The following is a 23303-nucleotide window of genomic DNA, read 5'->3' on the forward strand; positions in this document are numbered from 1 at the left end:
TTGCTTGTTAGTTCTGAGCTAAAACAAAGAAGAAAGAAATCAAAGTGTAGTTGAGTCAAGTTGCCATTCTAACAAACTACGATTTCTTCTTGAACCCACAGGTTGTCTTGATGAATTGACCCTTTTATCATTATGCACCTCTTTTTTCCCTGGTAGTATTTCTTGTTCTGAAGTTTACTTTCTGATATTCATATAGCCACATGTCCTTATTTATTATTAGTATGTGCCTGGTGTATCTTTTTCTCTCCTTTCACTCTTGAACCCATCTTGCATCCGTATATTTAAATAAGTTTCTTACAGATAGCATGGAGTTGGATTTCATCTTTTATTTTTTAATCCATCCTAACAATTTTTGCCTTTTCATTGGAATTTTTAGACTAGGTTTTAATCTGCCATCTTGCCATTTGCCTTTTATTTGTTCTGTGTATTCTATGTAATTTTTTCCCTTTTCTTGCCTTCTTCCAGATTACTGAAATGTTTTTAGTATTCCATTTTATCTCCCAAATTGGTTTATTGATTTTATCTCCTTTTTTTTTTTTTTACTGGTTCCTCTAGGATTTATAATACGCATCTTTAAGTTATCACAGTTTACCTTAAAATAATTTTACACCCCATCACATATAATATCTTTCATATCTTTCTATCATTTGTGCTATTATAGTCACGTTTTGTTTGTACATATGTTATAAGCCCTGCAGTACATTGGTTTTTTTTTTTCCTAAATTATCTTTTAAAGATGAAACTTAAAGTCAATTCTCTTTTTTTTTTTTTTTTTAAGATTTTATTTATTTATTTGACAGAGAGAGACACAGCGAGAGAGGGAGTACAAGCAGGGGGAGTGGGAGAGGGAGAAGCAGGCTTCCCGCCGAGCAGGGAGCCTGATGCGGGGCTCGATCCCAGGACCTGGAATCATGATCTGAGCCGAAGGCAGACGCTTTAACAACTGAGCCACCCAGGCGCCCCTTAAAGTCAGTTCTCTTTTAAAGAAACTTAAAAATGAAAACCCGCTGCTTGTATCTACCCACATATTTACTGATTCTGATACTTTTTCATTACTTTATATCAATTCATAGTTCTATTCAGTGTCCTCTTCCTCCTCCCTAAAGAAATGCCTTTAACATGTCCTGCAATGCAAGTTTCTTGGAAATGAATTCTCCCAGTTTTTATTTGTTTGAAAAAGACTCTATTTCATACTAATTGCTTGAAGATCTTTTTTTCTGAATGTAGAATTCTAGTTTGATTTTTTTCTTTTTAAAACTTTTCAGTACTTTAAAGATGTCACTCCACTTTCTTCTGGGTTGCATTATTTCTGGTAAAAAGTCTGCTGACCTTGTTGGACTGTTCCTCTATTATATGTCTTTCCTTTGACTACTTTTAAGATTGTCAACTTTTTTTTTTATAATAATTTGATTATATAATGTGTCTTGATATGGTTTTCTTTGTGTTTATCTTGCTTTGGTTTCAGTGAGCATGGCTCTGTGGGTTGATAGCTTTTATCAAATTAAAAAAAAATTGGCCATTGTTTCTTCCAGTATTTTTTATTGGATGCTGACTGTTAATTTTATGTTGTCCAGCGTCTGGGTTTTGTTGTCTTTTTTTTTAATGACCGTTGAGCTACTTTTTCTGGTAGGCTGTTAATGTACTTGGCTTTGTTTTATTTTTTGGAATGTTCATTCAAAACTTTGTTTATTGTAACCTTTACACAGGAAGGTTCAGTTACACTTCTAAGGCATTCTTTGGGGGTCTCCCCGAATGTCCCAAGTGATCAATGAGGACGTTCCACTCTAATTTTAGTCACTGAGATGATTTGCACTCTTAGGTCTTTGTGAGCCCTGAGAATGTCTCAGCTCATAGCCTTCAACCAGACCTCTTGGAGTGTCCATGTCCATATCTGCATCTTTGTAGTTAGATTCCGTGGGACTCCTGTGCAGCTTTTCAAGACCCTCTTTCTGCATAGCTACCTCTTCTTTGCCATCACAGCTTCCAGCCACCTCAAATTTCTTGAATTCTCATCTTTGTCTTCCCAATTTTGTGAACCTGACCTGTTTTCCTTGGCATACTTCTTTCTGCTTTGTGGTCAGGTATGGGCTTCCTGGCAGAAAGCCAGAGTGATGTTAGGGCTCACCGCATTTGATTCCTTCTCTTAGGGATCACAGTTCTGTGCTGCCTGTTGTTCAAGGTCTGAGAGCAGTTGTGTCATTTTTTTTTTTCCTGCTTTTCCAATTTCTTAAGGTGGGGGTGGGGAGGTAAAATCCAGTCTCTTATTAGTCCATCATGGTTAGAAGCAGAAGCTTCTATTGTTGCTACTTCAGTAAGAGTTTCTATCTTGATGTGGCCTTTAACTTCATCACATACTTTTCTTTCTTCAATGTGAGTTGATCATTTTTCTCTCCTTTAATAAAATACTGTGGCAAAATACATTCATAGATCTTTAATTATTAAAATGTTTTGGAATGTTGTTCATTATTATGTACTATTTTCCCATTTTTATATAAAATTTGGTCATGCCTTGCTTAGAATTTTTATGCCCCCGATTCAGTAATGTAAGAGTCACCTCTGATTTTCGTTTCTTATACTGTCTTTGTTTGGTTTTATAATATAGTTATCCTAGCTTCATAAATAACTTTGGGAGCATTTCTTCTTCTTCTAATCTCTGAAATAACGTGGAATGCTTTGTTCCTTGAACATTTGTTACAACTTTCTGGTACAACCATTTGGGCTTGAAATTTTATTTGAAGGATAATTTTTAACTGTTGGCTTATTTTTTTAATGGTAATAAGTTTATTAAGGTTTTTTATGTTTTCTTGAGTCAGTTTGGTAAGTTCTTTCTTTTTAGTCAATTTCCTGTTTCATCTAAATTTTGAAATGTACAAGCATAATGTTATTTACTTAATCTCTTTTTTCTATTAATGTCGGCTTTTTCTGTAGTTATGTCCCCCATTTTCATTCATGATATTTGTTATTTTTTCCTTCCTCAATTTTACCAGAGGTTTTTTTGTTTGTTTGTATTGTCTTGTCTTTTTTGGCTCTCTTGATTACTTAAATTTTATCTTATTATGTTATATCTTTCATACGCTTTTATCTTTACTACTTTTGATCTTTTTTTTCAATTTAATCTATTTTAGTTTTTTATAATTTCTTAAGTTGTCTGCTTAGGTTATTGATTTTCAGACTTTTTTATTTCTAATAAAAACTTTTAAACTCAAAATTTCTCTGTAAAATACCATTTTGCCTATTTAGTCTCTGCTTGTATTATAAAATGTTATCTTTCTCTCTCCCCCTATGTGAACATACAGCATTGAATTTATTGATTGTATTTGAGTCCTTTAATTCCTCAATAGTAATATTATTATTATTTTGGTTTACCCATTTCTTAAATTCTGAAAGTACAGTAAAATCTTCAAATAAATTCTCTTTTCAAGTGGCTTTTTTTTTTTTTTAAATTTCTGGGAGCTCTTGTTTTATATATTTCACATTATGTTGTTCATTCATAAAATTCAATGAACAGTAATACTCTTGGATTGAGTATTTTGTCATTATGGAATGCCCCTGTTAGTCTTGGCTAATATTTTTAATCTTGTATTCTACTTTGGTATTTAAATTGTCATATTAAAAAATTGTATTTATTTTTTGTTGACTTTTTTAAAAGATTTATTTACTTATTTTAGAGGGGGGGAATGTGGGGGAAGGGCAGAAGGAGAGAGAATTCCAAGCAGACTCCGTGCTGAGCACAGAGCCCAATGGGGGGCTCAATTTCATGACCCTGAGATCAGAACCTGATCCTAAACCAAGAATCGGGTACTTACCATCTGCACCACCGAGGTGCACCTCTTTGTTGATCTTTTTATAAAAAACCTTTTTATCACATTAAAAAATTCTATGTTGTAAACAAGATAGAACTCAATTTTAACCCCAGTGTGATTGCTGTTATCTTTTAACCACTTGTGGAATTCAGCCCATTAACGTTTGTTGTCATAACTGAAATAAGTGACTTTATTCTTTCTATGTATTTTTATTTTCTATTTATATTATGTTTCCCTCTTTTCCTTTTGATTGGTTTAGTTTGGTTTGACTGACTTCTTAACTTTCTCTTTATTCTTTTTTTATTCCTTGTTATTTTGAGAATTCTACTAAGGTTTTTGTTTCTGTTAGAAATTACCTTCTCATTCCATACACTAAACTTAACATTCTGCCCAAACATACATACGCACACATCTGCATACTTCTCCTGTGTACCCCTTCTTTAGTTTCTGACTCTGAGGTTTTGCTCACAGTATTTTCACTTCTGGACCATTACTAGATTTTTCCTTCTAAATATAGCAGGGAGGTGTTTCAGGAAAACTTAATATTACAAATCCCTGCTTACATTATTTATCATCATCTATGTAGATTTAAATATATGTGTATGTATGTGCACATGTTTGAGCACACATGTACACGTATACATCATGTACGTGTGCACACGCACACATATGGAGAGAGAGAGTGAACATCAGTGCTCACCGCCGCTGGCTCCTCTAGTCTTTGATTTCCCTTACGTGAATCACTTGTTTTTTTGGTTATGTTCATTCTCAAGTATTGTCCTCAGAGCATGTATATGGGAAGTTTGCTTTTTGAAGCCTCGCATGTTGAAAATGTTTTCTTTTGCCCTGACAGCTGAATAATATTTTGTCTGGGCATAGGATTCTTGGATCATTTTTCTTAATAGTCTGTACATTGTTCCACTGTCTTCTACATTCCAGAGGTGTAGATGAGAATTCCTCAGCTAGTCTGAATCTCTTGCCTTTGCAAGTAACTTATTTCTTTCTGTCTGGAAGCTTGTATAATTTTCTGTTTACGCTTGAAATTCAAGTATTTCCTGGATTCACTTCCTGGACTTAATGAGAGTTTTAATCTGCAAGCTTAAATCTTGCTTCAGCTCAGTATATTTTTAAAAAAATCTAGTACTGTATTCATTTAATTATAGCATCTCTTTCATCTTTTTTTGGATGTGTGTATATTTTTAATTTTTCCTTTTCTCTTAAAAAAAAAAAAATCCCTTCTGGAATTCCAGTTATTCTCATGTTACATTGCTGGATCTGCTCTCCACGCCTCTTTGTTCTCTCATCATTTCTCTCTTCATGTTTGCTCTGGGAAGTATGATATGTTGTTCACTTGGTCTTCCAGATCATTAATTTGAATTTCAGCAGTGCCAATGATTTTTTTAGTTCTGCAGAAACTTTTAAATTGAAAATTGAAAATCAGTGGTTCTCATTCAGAAAGTCTTTCTCGCCTCCTTCTGAGCTCTCACTGCTTCCCTTAGTGATGCTCAGTTCCTGTGGTTTCACCATCCTCTCTTCAGAGAGACCTGCCTCCTATACATGTTCTCTTGGACCTGCTCTCACACGAACTGGACCCCTAACTTAGATATTATTTTGGTTCTCCCTGCTTATTGATCGCTGTTCTTTCAACTTGCACCTAGGATGTTATAGTCTCTTCGGCATTAACAGATCTGAGAGCAGTGAAGGCCTAGCAGTTTCTGCCCTGGCAGTCTGGCTCCAGAGAACAAATAGCCAGTGGCCCCTTCTCCCTGGGGACAGCACTCCTCCCTGGCTGCCCATCTGTGAAACAGCTTAGCCTGCTAGTGTCGCTCCAGTCTTTCGCAGTCCCCTACCTGCAATTGTAATCCTACAAAGTACATCCTCCATCCCCAGTGGGCTGGTAGGTCAGCTTGCCTGATGATGAAGAGTTATTCTGGGAGTTGCAAGCTGCTCACAAACACCTCAGGGAATGACAGAAAACTGGTCTTAATAGAGGCCTCAGGGGGGAGGCAAACCTTTTGTTCTGCTACTGGTACCTTGTCTGTACTCACTAAGATAAAATCCTATGCTCTCTCTGTCCTGGAGATTTCTGGAGAACCTGTGGCCTCAAGTGTACTCTCTGCATTTTGCCAATTCTGCTGCTTTTACACATTTATATTGTCCAGGAGTTGATTTAAAGAGATCCGCATGAAATGGACCCTCATAGTGTTTGAGTAATCCTGATGGGGGATGAAGTTGCCCTAGGCATCTGCACCTGTAAATTCCCTGCCTCCTGGGCTCAGTCATTTTCCCTCAAAGCAGGCTCTCTGGCCCCCCATTCTAACTTGCTGTGAGGACTGAGCCATCCCTCTCCTTGCCCTCTTGGGGTGGGGGGAATCTACTTGGAATAACTTAGTTGTACTATAAAATGTTGAGTTAACTATTGACCATTACCAACCACAACCAGTGCTCAGTAGTTTAACATAATAATCATGTATTTGGCTCAGGGGTAGCTCATTTAGGCTGTGGTCTGCTGGGTGAGTCTTCTAGTCTTAGCTGAACTCACTGCGTCAGGTCTTGACTGCCTGGGAGGGGATGTGGGATCCAGGTTGGGCTTGGTGGTCATTGCTCTGCTCCACCTATCTCTTCTCCTCCTCCTCCCACCATTGGGCTGGCCCTACCTGATTTTCTCAAGGCTGTGCCAGAGGTGCAAGAGAGCAAGCAGAAATGCAGAATGCCTCTTGACGCTTAGACGTGAACCCAGAATGCTGTCCTTCTGCCTTACATTTTTGGCCAAATCCAGTCATGTGACAGAATCCAAACTATAGAGGTAGGAAGGGAGATCATGTCCACAGTTTGGGGGTGGGAGGGGGTAGGGCAGCATGGCAGATTACACGGCAAGAGATGCAGATATGTGGAGGGTCAAAGACTTGGGGCATGAACTCAACCTGCCTCTGCTCTTAAGAACTAGAATGTAGTATTTTCAAGTTAGAATGCTGCCGCAAAAGAGAGAGCCGTGAGTTCAGCTTGGAGGTAGCGGGGAGGTGCCATTGCAACCGGACCATCTGGATGACTTGGAGTTTGCCAAGTAGACAAGAATGAGTGGAAGGAACAAGAAGCATTTAAGACAGAAGGAACAGTCAGAACAGAGGCATGGAATTCTGCAAATGAATGGGGCATTTGGAGAGTGAAGGGTTGTTCTGTGTAGTCGGATCATTAGAAATAATCTGTCTACACCATCTTCTGTCCCATAGCATTGTTCTTTGCAGTGAGCTCTCAGAGCTTCCAAAAAGTTGGAATTCCAGGCATCGTGCCAGGAGGAATTAGCCTATTTTGTATTCTTCAGGATATGCTATACAGGTGACTACCTTCTTTATGCCTCAAAAAGAAAAAAAAATGTATCTGAAGTCAGGTGAAGGATTTAGCACATGTGTATTGCATTTCTATTGGTGCTAACATTCCCTCAGTATATCTGTTTGGCTTAGCTCAGCTCAGTGTGCTCTGCCATCTACATGATCTGAAAAAAAAATCAGTAATGATCCGTAACATTTGTTTGATTTCAGAAGAAATTTAGGTCTCACAAAATGTCACCTCTGTGGAGCCTTTCTTGCTTGATACTTACTCCCCTTTCCTCCCACCACGTTATATCCGATTCCCCTGCTAAAGGTTTTCACTCGTCTCTCTACCTCCTTTAGAACATTATTGTTAGTATGTGATTTTAGATGCCATTGATCAAGCTATGTCTCCCCCAGTTTAACTGTCAACTTCTATGTGAGCAGAGGACCAAGTCTCTGGCATACCACTGGTTCCCCAGGGCATCACCTGGTGCCAGAATCATAGTAACTGAATACTAAATATTTGAGTGGGTGAGTGAATCAGTGTGAGTGATTGAAGGAGATGCACCTTGACTCTATGAGATAGGTTTATCTTTAAAACTGTGAGCCTCCCATATCATTTACCTGATGAGTGATAAACCACAGACGAGGTGGACAAACCATATTTTAGTGCTGCCGTTTACTCGGTATTCATTGTGGCTGAATGTAGACTCAGTACTGGAGACAGAGCTGAGCAGGGCTGATTTTGCTCTGAAGGAGTAGCTAGAGTTAATGGGAGAGCTAGGGAAGCCAATGGGCAGAGACAGTTACTATGGTCACTGTTAGGACTATGTCCAGATTGAAGCTTAGAGAAGGGGCTTTGGACTCAGCTTGCCCTTCACTGGGGCCTCATGGAAAGGGATGATCTGAGCTGAGTCATGAAGGCTAACTAGCAAATACATAACAGTGAAGAACATTCTAGGCAGAATGAAGCAAAGATGCACAGGGAAGTGAGAAATCAAGGCCTGCTATGGGAAACTTCAAATAATTCAGTTTTGTGGAATGGAGAAAGCAAGGGTGGGAACAGCAAGATAGTAGTCTGGTGGTCGGCATAGTCATATCACTAAGGGTGTTTTAAGCCCTGCTAAGGATTGGATTTTTTCCTGAAGGCAATGAGGAACAATTGAAAAGTTTTAATCAGGGATTGATAGCATCAGATTTCATTTTCTAAGGTTTGCTATCGATAAAAGATAAGCATGGAAAGCAGTAGCACTATTGGGAAGATATGTAAAGGAGTTAATTATACAGCATTTTAAGGGCTGTGGTAGAAGGTATGTTGCATGTTCTAGAAGTTCAGAGGAGGAACATTTAGACCCAGAACTGAAGACTCAGCCTAGGCTGGAGAAGTATTTGAGTTATCCCGGGGGAAGAAGCTGGGAAGAATTTTCCAAACAAACAGGAGTAGGGCAAAGGCACAGAAATGTGCAAGAATTTTTTTTTTCCAGAAAACTGCAAATGATTTCTTTATTGCTGGAGTGTAGAATACTCAGGGTAAATGTATGAGAAATAAAGCTGGAGAGGAAAGTACCTTCCAGCATTCCAGTCTTCCTCCAATTAAGTATTGCTTTAGACTAGAGCGACTGTATATATACCAGGTACTTTTTCAATTTCTTTTTACCTTTTTTATTATAGAGAATTTTGAACATGCACAAAACAGAGTAGATCATGAACACCCATTTACCCATCACTCATCCCCATAACCACCAACCCATGGCCAGGTATAAGTGGAGACTTTGGATCTGAACAGGGATGTGTACTTACTTACTTTGGCTTATTCTACTTCTTTAACACTACTGCAGATATCTGGGTAGGTATTTGGCAAAATATAAAGGAAGCCTGACTCATATTATTGGTTCTACCTTTGTCCCATTTACTTAGGTCTCTCTGCTCCCTGGTGTGCAAATGGACATACTCTGCAGAGAAAGGCTGGGATGACAGTTTCTGGAAGATGATCGGATTGGAAGATTTTGTTGCAGATAATTACAGCAAAATAGGTAAAAAGCAAACAAAATGAAAACATCTGGAGAGTAATTATGTGTATGTATATATAAGGATATTGTCTTTTTGTTTGTTTTTGTTTTTTTATGAATTGAAATGCAAGGGGTGCCTGGGTGGCTCAGTGGTTAAGTGAATGACTTTGGCTCAGGTCATGATCTTGGGGTCCTGAGATCAGCCCTGAGTCAGGCTCCCTGCTCCCTCTGCCCTTCCCCCTGCTTGTGCACTCTCTCTCAAATAAATAAGTAAAATATTAAAAAAAAAAGAGGGGCACCTGGGTGGCTCAGTCGATTAGGCGTCTGCCTTCAGATCGGGTCTTGAGCTCAGGGTCCTGGGATTGAGCCCTGCGTCCTTCTGGACTCCCTGCTCAGCAGGGAGTTTGCTTCTCTTTCAGTCCCTCTCTCTGCTTGTACTCTCTCTGTCTCTCAAACAAATAAAATTAAAAAAAGAAAAAAGAAATGCAGAAACTCTGCCCTGTTTTTCTAAGAGAAATGAGTCCGTTGTGATGGGTAGACCATGACTAGTAGGCCCTTGTTTTGGGTCTCATACGAACTGAGTAGAGATACAGGCTGTGGAAGTCTGCAATGAAATACAGAATTGTAGACGTTGAGCTAGATTGAGGGAGACATTCGCATAGAGTAGCTGGGAATAGAATAATCAAGGGGGTGTGTATAGATTGTTTCCAGTCAGTATTAGAAGATGCTTTGTGAATTATGTTCAAGGAACCAGACAAGGCCATGAACAGAAAGAAAAACAATTGAGATAAAAATGAGAAGAAACAGGAGTAAGACAGAAGCTACAGGTTGAGCCAGTGGTTCCTGACTAAGGCCATAGAGTCCCAGACTTCCAGTTTTATGTGACCAGGTAATAAAGGTGTGGGTGACTGGTAGGGTTTTACTTGGGGAAAGAATTGAGATGCTAGGTACGTTTATATAACGATATCTGGCATTTGAAAGTTTAAGGTTTGCATGTTCATTTCACAGGAAGTTGTTTATTTCCTGTAGTGACTACTTGCAGTTGTAGTAAGCTGTCATCAGGTAGGCAGTTACCCCTAATTAAATAGAAATCCTTTTGTACTGTTTAGTGTTTAGGCTAAGACGTTGTAACAATAAAAATGAAAAGGACAGTGGGTTAATAAACAAGATGGAAGGTAATTCCCTTTTTTATGTAATAGAATAGAGGGAAGTGACTATCAGGCCAGCTCTGATATTGTCACAACATGGCCTCCAACTTTGGGTCCAAGTTAGTTACTCCAGTTCTCATCAGTTCCCAGTCAGTGAGTGGGAGGAATGAAAAGGACCAGAGGAATCCATCTGCATTCTTCTGGAGAGACCATAACATGGACATGAGCCACGTCATTTCTGATCGCATCCCATTAACCAGCATATGTTCCTAAGGCTCCACAAGGCTGCAAGGGTAGCTGAAGAATGTGGCCATGGGCTGGGGAGCCGTGTGTCCATGCACGTGGCCAGCTAAAACTTGAGAGTTGTGCTGTTAAATATTGGCGAAAAACTGTTGTCTGCTACATCTTGTGACTGCCCGTGATAACTGAGTCATGTGGTAGGTCATTTCAGTTTCACCTTTCTCTGGGGGAGTCCTCATGACCCATCTATTAAAGGGCAAGAGTTTCAGGATAGAAACATGAAAGATTCAAGTAGCACCTCTCCTACTGTGTTGCGGATAGCCTCACTTGGTTGTCTGTAGTCTGTTCAACTACTAATTGCTAAGTCTGGGGAAAAGAACAGTCAGAGTAGTATGCAGCAAGAGCCATTCTGGAATTTCTGTGGCTCCATGGAAATCATGTCTGGATCTGAGCTGGTAGAGAAGGGGAGGGGCTTGGGGCCACGGAAGAGAAGAAAAAAGCAAAGCAGCAGTCATTCGTCATCAGCTATATTCTGAGTCCTTTGGTAGGTGATTTATGTGCATTATCTCATGTGGCTTTCACAAACCTGTTGGTGTAATAGCTATTCCCATTTTATGGATGGGAAAACCGGGATTCAGTTCCTTGTCCACTATTAAGTTGTCGAGTCAGTATTAGAACTAGGGTCTCTAACTGCGCACTTTCCTGCGAAAGCACACTGACTATCGGGATATACGAGACTGAGGGAGCTGGTGTGGCTGTGTGCTTGGCCCCCAGTGGGATTATGCAGTGGTCCAGGATTTAGCTCTCAAGGTCAGTATCTGCCAGACTGAAACAAGTGCGCATACCTGAACATAAGAAAGGCGTGATGGGGTCTCAGTGGATAAGTGGAGTATAACTTCACAGGGTGTAAAAAGGTGTTAATACCCTAAGTCATATGATGGTTAGCTTTAAAATTCTGGGTCTTCCAGCCATTTGGAGGCAGCTGCTTGGACAGCAACTGGGGAATAGGGTCGGTCTTTCATTCTGGGGGCTGAGTGAGCTGGCTAGAGGCTGGCATGTTGGGACTCCTGCCATCCCAGCTGGGTTTTCAGACAGGGCTTCCTGTTCATGAGCAGGCATGAGCAGCCACACAAGCCGATGCTAAACCAAAAGCTTCTGGAGGGCAGGGATCAGTGTACCTTACCCTTGAGTATCTCAGCACAGGCGATGTTGATAAATATCTGCTGGCGGAATGTGTGAGACACAGACACAGTTGCTGGAATGGAGACAGATGGCAAGAGTGAAGAGACAACTGTGGCAAAGGGATGTCCTGGGTGTCTTAGTCCACTAACGCTGCTGTAGCAAAACACCATAGACTGAGTGATTTACAACAATGGAAATTTGTTTCTCATAGTTCTGGAGGCGGGGAAGTCCAAGATCAAAGTGCCAACAAGGTGAGTTTAGTTCTGAGGCCTCTTTTCTTGGCTGTTGCAGCTGCCTCTTACCGTGTGCTCCCATGACCTCTTTTTTGTACATGTGCAGAGAGTGCGCACCAGAGAGTGCTCACTAGTGTCGCTTCCTCTAAGGGCACAAATCCTATTGGCTCAGAGCCTCACCCTTTTTCTAAAGATTTATTTATTTATTTTAGAGAGAGAGAGAGTGCAAGTGGGGGAGAGGGGAAGAGAGAGAGAGAGAGACTGACTCTCATGCAGACTCCCCACTGAGTGCAGAGCCCAACACAGGGCTTGATCTCATGTGAGATCATGACCTAAGCTGAAATCAAGAGTCAGACACTCACCTGACTAAGCCACCCAGGCACCCCAGGGCCCTACCCTTTTGACCTCATTTAACTTTAAATACCTCCTTACACACCCTATCTCCAAATATAGTCATGTTGGGGATTAGGGCTTCAACGTATTAATTTTGGGGACACAATTCAGCCCATAGCACCAGGGTATTAGTGCATGGTCATTAGAGCTAAAGCAGAGCCATCAAGTCCTGAGTCCCCAAGCTGCTGTTCTGGAGGCACCCCATGAACTTGCTGCCTTGATGGAGAACCATCAGGACTGAGTGCCAAGGGAAGGTTTTTTTGTCTTGTAATTGAGGGGTATAGGCAAGATGGGTCTAAAACACTGAACTGGGAACTAGAGTGGTTCTAGTTTTGGCACTAATGGTGTGAACTTAGACCGAGTCTCGTCATGTTTCCATATAGTCTTACCTGTGAAGGCATAATTAATGGTAGCAATGAAAACTAATAGCTTACTGCTTCTCGGACATGATACTATTGCATCTTAACCATTATCTTCGTAAATTTTTAAAACTGTGTAATAGAGTTATTTTTATTTTCCACTTCTATAGGTGAAGAACCTGAGGGTCAGGAAAGGGAAAAGTGTTTAAATGATGTTGGACAGTTTGCAAATGGTAGAGGCAGAATATAGACCCATGTTTGGATGATTCCAAATCCTGCTCTAACCCTTTTGCTATATTGACTTCCAATTAATAATATTCATTGTGTGCCTATGAATGGTAGGCAACGTAAATACTAACCCTGCTTCCTCTTTTATATTTCAAGCACATTTCTCTGTGCTTTCCCAGACCTTGTTGCATGTAATTCTCACAATCCGTGACAAAAGTAATGTTACCTTGTTTGCAGATGAAAATTTGATGAATAATCTCATCTAACCCCATGCAGAAGTAATAAATGCTAAGTCAGGATTGAAACCTTCCCAATGGGAGGCCCTAGAAGGAGCTAATATCTTATTGGAACACAAATTTCAACTTCAATTACTTGTGCCCCCGCCACCCCCTGAATTTGGTTGTTCCTTCTGAGTGTTCTCATGGTATATTGACCATATTTTAGTATAGTATACATTGATTACCTGTATGTGTCTTGATTCTATACTAGACTGTGAGCTCCTTGACATCAGGATTTTCACTAATTTACCTTTGTGTCTGGCATAGGGGGATGGTACACTTTAGTAGATCAAATACTATGTGATTAGTAAGTGAATAAATTGACTTGAGATGGCTGGTCCTAGTCGGTTGGCACTTTTTGCTTTTAAAAGCTATAATGATATTTACTGATTTTAGTAGTACCTTTGGTGACTTGGGTCCAACTTCAACTCTGATTTTTTTATTTTAACATTTGGTGCTCCCCCAACCCCTGACACAAAACCCATGTTTAATTATTATATTAGGTTTGCTAATAGAGCAATACCTACAGGAAATATTCGTTAAAAATCCATAATGTTAATCTAGCAGAAAATTTCCAGAGTAACTTTATTAGTTTTAGCCTGTTAAGTTAATGGATTTTTAATGGATGTCCTAAGGAGACATATCATTAACCAGAATATTGCCATACATGAATTAAAACTTACCCATTCATCAAAATTAATTGTGATATTTCCTTTGATTTTCATTTCTGGTGACTTGAACTTGTAGTTTCAATCTAATCTAAAAGTGGAAGATAGTAAAGAGGTTGTTAACTCTCAGTTGTGACTTTCAGAGATTGCTCTGGAAGATACCTCCAGAGATTCTTCGGTAATTTTTGTAACTATGAGCAATGAATCTCATAAGCTTCCCTGTGAAGTGTTAAACATTTCCAGTGGACTCATTGCCCGTCAAGATGTGGGCAATAAAGTGCAAAACCTTTACACAGATTTGAGCAGAGCTTCGTGGATTTGAGCATTGATACAATTACCATAATTCGCTCCATGTGGAGCTTTTAGCCAAGTCTTTACCAGCCTTCCTGGGCTCATGCAGTAAATAAATGCTTTCCCCGAAAACCGAACACCTCAGCAACTGATGGTCTTACTGAGGGATATTTATGAAATAAATTATTGATGGAATGTAAGTTAAGGATCAAATGCAATATTTATATGGTGCATTTGAAGGACAGGGGAAGAAATTTACAATGTTTTGAGTAACTTACATGCAAATTTTCAAAGCTAAAATGTTATCACCTAATGCCTTCTTTCAAGGAGGTATTTGGATGGTTTGATTGGGGAACATTATACAAAGTAAGGATGAAAAATAGTTTTGTGACTCAAAAGAATACAGTAGACATTTCTTCACAATTGAAACTATACTAACAAAACTGTTTAATGTTCAGAGTTGATGGGAAACACTTAAACCCGGTGTCTTGCAGGGATTCATCTACCCATAGTCCAATAAAATAATCTGTGCCAATAAATGTTGACCTTCAGTTCCATGTGAATCATCCACAGGTCACCCATCTAATCCTACATATCTATCAAAAGCCAACAGGAAGGAAGAGAGCAGCAGGGAGAAAGGACCCTTAGGAAGACAAGCAGCATCCCACCTGCTCTCATCCATTGTCCAGGCTGTCTTTCAGCACATCCCAGTTGGCCTTTTACTTCCTGAGAAGAGTGCTTCCCTGTGTTACTGGGGCAGACCACTTCATGGAAACTCGTGTGCACAAAGTGGCTGAATTATAGACTGCTTATTTGCATTACAGAAAGGGCTTTGTTATGTACAAGGGTGCAGTGTGCTAGCCTCCAGATCATGCATTATGTGGGGTCAGGAAAACCAGGCAAAAAAGAGACTTACAAGCTCAGGTAGAAGGAGTTACTAACTTAAGTGATAGGCAAAGTTGAAGATATGCATGTGTGAAGGAAGACCGTTCCCTAAAAGGAGAAAGGCTACATTTTTGAACTTCTTTTCTCTCCCTCTGGGAGACTGTGTTTTAGGCACAGGGCACTGGCTACTATCTGGCACTTAATAGATACTGACAAAATACTTGGTGAATGAGTGAATATGTGTTTGAATGGTGGAGTTGATAAACAATTCCTTTTTTGGCCTCAATTGTCCAAAATACTTACGCACTCTCCATAAATTGTTTTGAATTATGTGACATTACTAGGTGACAGACAGTGATTTCATTTCATAATTTCAGTATTCACAGTTCTTTTTTCATGAATTTATTTGCCACTTAAGAAAAGACTCTGTGGAAGACATACCACAGCCCTGAGTGATAGTTGCAGTCCAGCCTCATTCCTGTAGCATTTCTCTCTGAGACTTCTGCATGACAGGGAATATTTCAAACTCCTTCACAGAAAACAAACAAAAAACAAGCAAACTTATTTTAAGATTAGGACTACCACTTTTCCATAGGGTCAGGTAACCCTGCAGTTAACTAAAGCTGCATTTGAGATATTGTTGTCATGTAGGCTTCACACTGGAGGTAAAGAATCATGACCCATCACAAGTATGTGTTGAGGACATTGATGGCCCAGTATTCACCACTGGTCTGCTCTAAAGTCTAAACAATAGAGCACAGTTCCCAGAGCCAGCTGAAGCAAAGTGCAGTACTGAATTAAAGAGCACGGTGGGAAAATCCTACCTCTTTTCTGAATGTGGCTAGACCCTGGGACCTGCATGACACTGACCTAATCCATTCATTGGTAGGCCAAGGAGCTCACACAAAGAGATGAGACCTGGCTGGGCTTGCTTCGGCATTTGATCTGCTTAATTCACAAATTGAAAGAGCCCACTGGGCTGGGTCTAGGTGGTTCAAGAAGAGAGACCCATGCCAAGCCTGCACTGACTCCATGTAAAGGCAGTGGCACTCCTTCCTTGTGAACATGGCCCCAGGGAGGTTGGTTTTCTCCAAGTCTCATGGATTAGCTAAGCGATCTTCTTCGCATGGATGGAATATATGAGAGTATACAAGCATGAGATGAGAGTGTTCATATGAATGCTACTGCATCCTGAGGGAGAGAAGAGGAAATCCCCTTGTGGAAACATGACGAAGGGGTTTCTACCAGTGATAGGCATCATGGCCGATGTTGGGAGCCTGAATTCAGGGATATCATATCATCCATGCTTGTGGGTATTATAAGAATCCTTTTATGGCTATTAATACTCAATGATCTGAATTGTCCCAATAGAACCAGATATGTTTGCAAGGATTTATCCATTCATTCCTTAGCATTTGAGACTTTTCATTTAGAATTTTGCTGAACTGCTACTCCATCTTGGTATCATGAGATTTTCATGCTTTTTTTAGTAATAGGTTTTGGGAGGTCTGGGGAAATCTTTGGCCACAGGTAATCCCAGCATTTCCACACCACTGTCTCCCATGTCCTGGGGGAGGCCATCCCTATGGCTTTGTCTTTGCCCTTCACCCTGAGTCTTTGGTCTTAACCCACTGTTTGTTATTACCCTTCTCATTCCTGTCCAGGTAATAGAATAAGGTCTTTTCAATGTCTGAGGCAAGTTCATATCCTCTGAATATCGTACTGTCTTATTTTATCTTTTAAAATAAAACTTCTGGGCGCCTGGGTGGCTCAGTCGGTTAAGCGACTGCCTTCGGCTCAGGTCATGATCCCAGGGTCCTGGGATCAAGTCCCACGTCGGGCTCCCTGCTCTGCGGGGAGCCTGCTTCTCCCTCTCCCCCTCACCCTGCTGGTGTTCCCTCTCTCGCTGTGTCTCTCTCTGTCAAATAAATAAATAAAATCTTTAAAAAAAAAATAAAATAAATAAAATAAAATAAAACTTCTGCCTAATGGAGAATGACCTAGAAGTCTTCATGTTAGTGATCCATCCAGTCATGCATCCATCCAAACAACCACACTACTGAGTGCTTCCTATGTGCCAGGTGCTGGACTAAGTACAGGAGGTATAAAACTACTCATCATGGGGGCGCCTGGGTGGCTCAGTTGGTTGAGCGACTGCCTTTGGCTCAGGTCGTGATCCTGGAGTCCCGGGATCGAGTCCCGCATCGGGCTCCCTGCTCAGGAGGGAGTCTGCTTCTCCCTCTGACCCTCCTCCCTCTCATGCTCTCTGTCTCTCATTCTCTCTCTCGCAAATAAATAAAATCTCAAAAAAAAACAAAAAAAACTACTCATCATGGTCCATGCCCTTGGGCATCTCATGTCTAGGGGACAGAGGCAAATAAATCAATAATCTCAGTGTTTTTCTTGCTTTTCAGTAAGTCTAGATATGTTCAAAATACTGTGGGCAAGCAGAGCAAAAAGTCACAGCTGGAGGTGGTATCAAGGAAGTCTTCTTATGAGATGGCATTTGCGATGTCTAAATAATATGAGTGGTAGTTTACCAGGCAAAAGTGGTAAATGATTTTTAAGGCAGAAAAAACAGCCCAGGCAAAGGCATGGAGGCACAGAAGACTATAGGTGTGCATGAATTTCTGGATGTGGCTTGAGCATAGTGGACCTATGGTGGGAAAGGAGAGGGGACTGGATTTAATTTCTTTTTTTAAAGATTTATTTATTTATTTGAGGGGAGGTGCAGAGGGAGAGAGAATCCCAAGCAGACTCTGTGTGGGGTGTGGAGTCGCACGTGGGGCTCTATCTCACGACCTTGAGATCATGACCTGAGCTGAACTCAAGAGTCAAACACTTAACCAACTGCGCCACCCAGGCACCCCAAAGGGACTGGGTTTAATTTCTAATGGGGCTTCTATCCTTCCTTAATGAATCACCAGTGGGAGACTCCAAAAGATTTTCTCCATGCCTCTCAAGAGATGGTTCTAATGATTACTCCTGCCCGTGCTGTAAATAAAATTGTGGGCAGTTTTAGAAGTTTTGTAGCTCCTATGAAGATGATTGTGTGTGTGTGTGTGTATACACGCCCACCAGGTCTGTTTCTTTCCTCTAATCACATACAGTACCCATTACCTACCTCCCTACCATAAAGTTTTGTTGTGGAGCTGAAAGGAGATATCCGATAGCACAGGACAGTGTGGTTTACAAAGCCTGGAGACCTGTTAGTTGTTACCATTTTTAAATATATCTTGGCATCACAAAGACAAGGATCTTTATTCTCTCAACATTTCTGTTCCCTGCCTGTTGGGCCTGAAAAAAGTACTTGTGCTCTCCCCACCCACCACCACCACTCTTAGATTCCCAGAAGTACTGTTTCAGTTGCTAACCCTTCCAGGAATAGCCCTGCAGAGCCAGGAGGGCAAGGGAGCAGTGATGACCACATCATGCTGTAAGGTAATGCCTTTCAGAAGGCTTGCTGTGTATAAGGTTTCATGGAACTGCTCTTCCTTTCAGTATGGCATCTGGAAGATAATTTGAAGCCCCCCAAAAGTGAGATCAGCCGCCAACTTCTCTTACTGCTGGGCAGTCAGAGAATAGCAGAGCTGAAAGGGATCATAGAGATTTTGCTCTCCTATCTTCATTTTATAGATGAAAACCCAAGATTCAGGATGGTAGGGTGAATTTCCTTGGTCTTGGAGCGCTCTAGTGATAGAACTGAGACCAGAAACCAGGTCTCCTGACCCCCAGTCTGGTGGCTGTTCCAGTACTCTGTGCCACCTTTCCTTGTCTTACCTTTTTCAAAATATTTTGGTCATTTAACCAATCTTGTTACTGTCATTTGAAAGGGACTAAGCACCAGAAGAATGTCTATGAGGGACGGGCTTACATATGTGAATTCACCCAATCCAGTGTCCACGTTTCAGCCTTGCAAGTACAGGAATTGGACTTTGCCCAAGCAACCAGGGATCATTGGATCTAGGAATATATCAGTCAAGCTCCTAAGCTACTAATGCAGTTCAACTAAAATAATTAAATACTATATTAGTTGTTGCCTATTTTAATGGCTGAGAATTGGTCATCCATGTCAGGCCTGTGTTCGGATGGCTCTGTCATCTGCAAGCCATATACGCTCTGCCATATGTATTGTTGGATGAGGTACTTGATTTTCCTGAGCCTTAATTGGTATATTATGAGGATTAAAGTAAATAATGCAGGTAAAAGATCCTAGCACATAGTAAGTCTTCAAAAAAGGTCACTTCTTACTATCTTAATAACTGTTCATTCTTCTGAACTCAAATTCTTCCCTAGGTGATAGGTCATGTCTGCCAAAGTCAGTACCCCATGAATAATGCCATATAATTACTGCCAACTTATTCTGACTTTGGGGAATGCTTTTTTTTTTTTTTTCTTCTGAACTCTACCCTTGGGTTCACACAACTTTTGTTCCAAGCAGCATATTATAAAATAATCAGACTTCTGCTTCGAAATCATAATCACATTCCAGTCTTACCTCCTTGAGAGCTTACATTGACCAGAATTATAGGTTTTCTTAAATTCTTCAGCACCATAACTGGCAATCTTTAGCTTTTTCTCATGAACAAAAGGGCACACATCATAGGCAAATAAAAAATACAGGATACATAGGTGATAATTAGCTAAGAAACTCAGTGACTAATATTCCTACGGTGCTTTATGACTTTAAAAGAGTATTTCTTTTCATGCACTCTCACACTGATTTCCCGTCCGATTTGAAAAATGGTTTTTATTCCAGATTTACATTTGGGGAAACCAGAAGTTAGAAGTTTTTGAGTTAGAAAGACCTATAATTGAATCCCAGAATCACCACTTACTGACTCTATGACCTTGTGGAAATCACTAAGCCTCTCTGAGACTTGATTTCATCTATTAAACAGGTGTAGGAATACCTACCTTGCATGGTCTTCATGATGGAGTGGTGATGTATGTAAAGTGTCTGACTTTTGGTAAGACCCCAGTAAACAGTAACTACTAAATTAACTGACATGAGAAGATTTAATACTACGTAAAGTATCATAGTGATAAAGGGAGCTAATATTGGACTCCCCTAATGTCAAATTCTATGAGCAACCAAAAAAAGACTTTTGATAAGTGTATCCACAGGAAGAAAAACTAAGAAGGTTGGGTTAATGGTTTGCAAAGATTGGATCATATTAACGATTTGGTTAAAAAAAAAAAAAAAGAAGCAGCACTCTTATTTTCCTTCTTTGTTCTCACTCATTAACTTAATGCTAGGCATCATGCTACTTGTAGGAGAATAATGATGAACCAAAGCCGACAGGGTTCCTGCCTTCCTTGAGTTGTCAGTGTAGTAAAGAGTACATTAGTCCATCAGTCACAAAATTAGTGCTGAGATAAATGGTACAAAGAATGGGTCAAGGGGGCCTAAAGAATGCGTAATAATGGGATATGGCCTTGTCAGGGAAACTAGGAAATGTTTGAGGAATGGATGTTTAGGGGAGGTTGATATGCAGTAACTCTGAAAAGAGGGCTGGGAACAGTGTTTCAGGTAGAGGGAACAGCATTTGCAGTAACTGTGGCAGGAGGAAGCATGGTGAAGGAAGACCACTGTGACTAGAGCTGAGAAACTTGGAACAGGTTGCAAGATGATGCTGAAATCATTATCTCAGAGAACTGGCTTCATTCAGACTGAGTGTGGTTGAGAGAAAATGGAAAATTTAAGGAAGTATTTTGACGGTCTCCATCAGTGTTGTATATTCATGCTCAGCTGGGTATTCACAACTAAGAAAATAAGTTGCAGATGTGATCTTGGAGCCCCTGAGAGCAAGACTGAATTGCTGCTCAGATAAGTTACTGCTCCCAGCTTTCCAAAATTTTGACCCCTAAAAATGACCTGTGTGCTTCATGTTAATCACACAAGATATCTTGGTTGTGATTATTATGCATATAATTGTGAAAAAGGATGTCATTAGGAAGTCGCACAGGTTCACTACGAATGAGTTCTGCTAACCTAACCTCAGATGTTGTCTGTTCTTGAAATTGCTTTCTCAGGAGTACTCTCCTTCTTTAGATTGTTGGGCATAGTCGAAGCTCCAGTAGCACTCAGTGCTTACATCTTGTCCGTCTGCTCTTATATCCTCAACTAGACTGTTGGTGCTGTCTCCTCTGCCCAGCATCACCACTAAATAAAGGCTGGCTGGCTGGCTGGATGGCTGGGGGAGATTGAGATCCAACACAGAACTCTTGATTTGCCCACACAACCCAGCTACCCAACATGTTCCTCTTGTTGTCTCCTCTATCTCCCAAAAAGGTACAGTAGCTCTCTCACTTGGTCAGGACCCAGACCCAGAAGTTATTCTTGATGCTTCCCTTTCTCTTTCACCTAGCATTTAATTCGCCAGCAAGTCCTATCTTCTTGGCTCCAAAATGAACCCTGAATTAGGCCATTCCTACCCCTTTTCACTATTACCATCCTAGTTCAAAGTACTTTCATCTCTTGCAGGGTTCATGTACCAGCCTCTTAATTGGTTTCCTTGATTATGTTCTTTCCTCTGATAATCCATTTGCTACTGTAGTCGGATTATTATTTTAATAATGTCAATCAGATGATGCTACTCTCATGGCCACATTCTTCCAGTGGCTTTCTATTACAATTAAAAAAAAAAAACTAAATCCCTTGACATGCTCTTCAAAGTCCTATGTGATAGCTCTCTCCTTCTACCCCCTTTCTTTTATTTCTTGCCACGCCCCCACGTATTTACTGTCCAACCACAGTGATGTTCTGTTTCTCAAACATTTCTGGTATGTGTAGCCTTTGCGTTAACTTGGCTGTCTGTCTGCCTTGGCTTTTCTAAAAATATTGACACTGTTATCTCTTTCCCTTTGTTCATAGCTCAGTTTAAATGTCATTGGAGAAGAGCCTCCTCCGCCCCTGAGCTACCACTCCCTTCCCTGCTCCAGCAGTGTTGTGGCTCTCTTGTATTTTCTTCTTAGTACTTGTCACTATCTTACTGCCTTATTCTTGGATGTATTTGTATGTTTATTGACAGAATAGCTGTTCATTAAATATTATTGAATAAATAAATGAGTTAGAGTTTGAGACTGATAAAATGTCATAGAAGAAATGTATCTTGTGTGCTATACATTTTTGAGGAATTTCTAGCAGTTTTCTCCTAGTTAAAATAGAGGACTTTGGAATGAGTGATGCATTCAGAATGGATTCCCAAAGGGCTAAGAAACTACCTCAAAGACTGTGGATAAAGAACTTCATCTCAACTCCTTATGAGCCTCTGGTGACATGGCACGTGGCATTCACTGCATTTTAACTTGCCCTTGATAATATTTTCAATCAGCAACTTGGATGAACACATAGAGGACTTGCTGAATTAATATGTAAATGATACGAAGCAGGGAACCATAATTAATACATTAAATAACATAATCCAAAATTTTTTAAAGATTTTATTTATTTATTTGAGAGAGAGAGACAGCAAACATGAGCGGGGGTGGAGGGAGAAGCAGGCTCCCTGCTGAGCAGGTCCCTGCTCGATCCCAGGACCCTGAGATCATGACCTGAGCCAAAGGCAGGCACTTAACCGACTGAGCCACCCAGGTGCCCCTCAAAATTTTTTTTAAAGAATAACAGATTAGAAGGATAAGTTAAAATTAATGTGAATTTTTATCAGGGTATGTCTTTTCATTAAAAAATGCTTGGAAGGAAAGGGTAAAAGATTTGAATATATATTATAAAATAAATAAAAAGTAAAATAAAAGGACAATATATCTTTTCTAAACAAGATATACAGATGGCCAACAGGTACCTGAAAAGATGCTCAGCATCACTAATCCTCAGGGAAGTGCAAATCAAAACTGCTATGAAAAATAAAAAATCACTATGAGATATGACCTTACATCTGTTAGATTGGCTATTATCAAAAAGACAGGAAATAGTAAGTGCTGGTGAGGACGTGGAGAAAGAGGAGCCCTCGTGCACTATTGCTGGGAGTGCAAACTGGCGCAGCCGCTGTGGAAAACAGTAGGGAGGTTTCTCAAGAAGCTAGAAGTAGAATTACCAAATGATCCAGCAGTTCTACATCTGGGTGTTTATCTAAAGAAAACAAACAGTAATTCAAAAAGATACATGCCCCCCACCACCACCACCATTTCACTGCAGCATTATTTACAATAACCACGACTTGGAAGCAACCTTAATGTCCATCAGTGGAGGAATGGATAAAGATGATGTGGTGTGTGTATGTGTGTGGACACAATGGAATATTATTCAAAGGAA

General features: G+C 40.3%; 1 protein-coding gene across 18 annotated transcripts in view; it reads left to right on the plus strand.

Moving 5' to 3' along the window:
• Nucleotides 1-23303, plus strand: part of FGGY (FGGY carbohydrate kinase domain containing) — a 387087-nt gene that overhangs the window by 132985 nt on the left and 230799 nt on the right. For 17 of the 18 annotated variants that reach the window (XM_081818507.1, XM_081818506.1, XM_081818515.1 and 14 more), the window contains one exon: nt 9032-9147. The exons of the other annotated variant lie outside the window; for it this stretch is intronic. In XM_081818507.1, coding sequence (XP_081674633.1) covers nt 9032-9147 — 116 coding nt within the window. The remainder of the gene's footprint in view (nt 1-9031; nt 9148-23303) is intronic. 18 annotated transcript variants of the gene reach the window in all.

Source organism: Leptonychotes weddellii, chromosome 4 (genome assembly GCF_054177405.1).
Source record: "Leptonychotes weddellii isolate Sample4059 chromosome 4, ASM5417740v2, whole genome shotgun sequence".
NCBI lineage: Eukaryota > Metazoa > Chordata > Mammalia > Carnivora > Phocidae > Leptonychotes > Leptonychotes weddellii.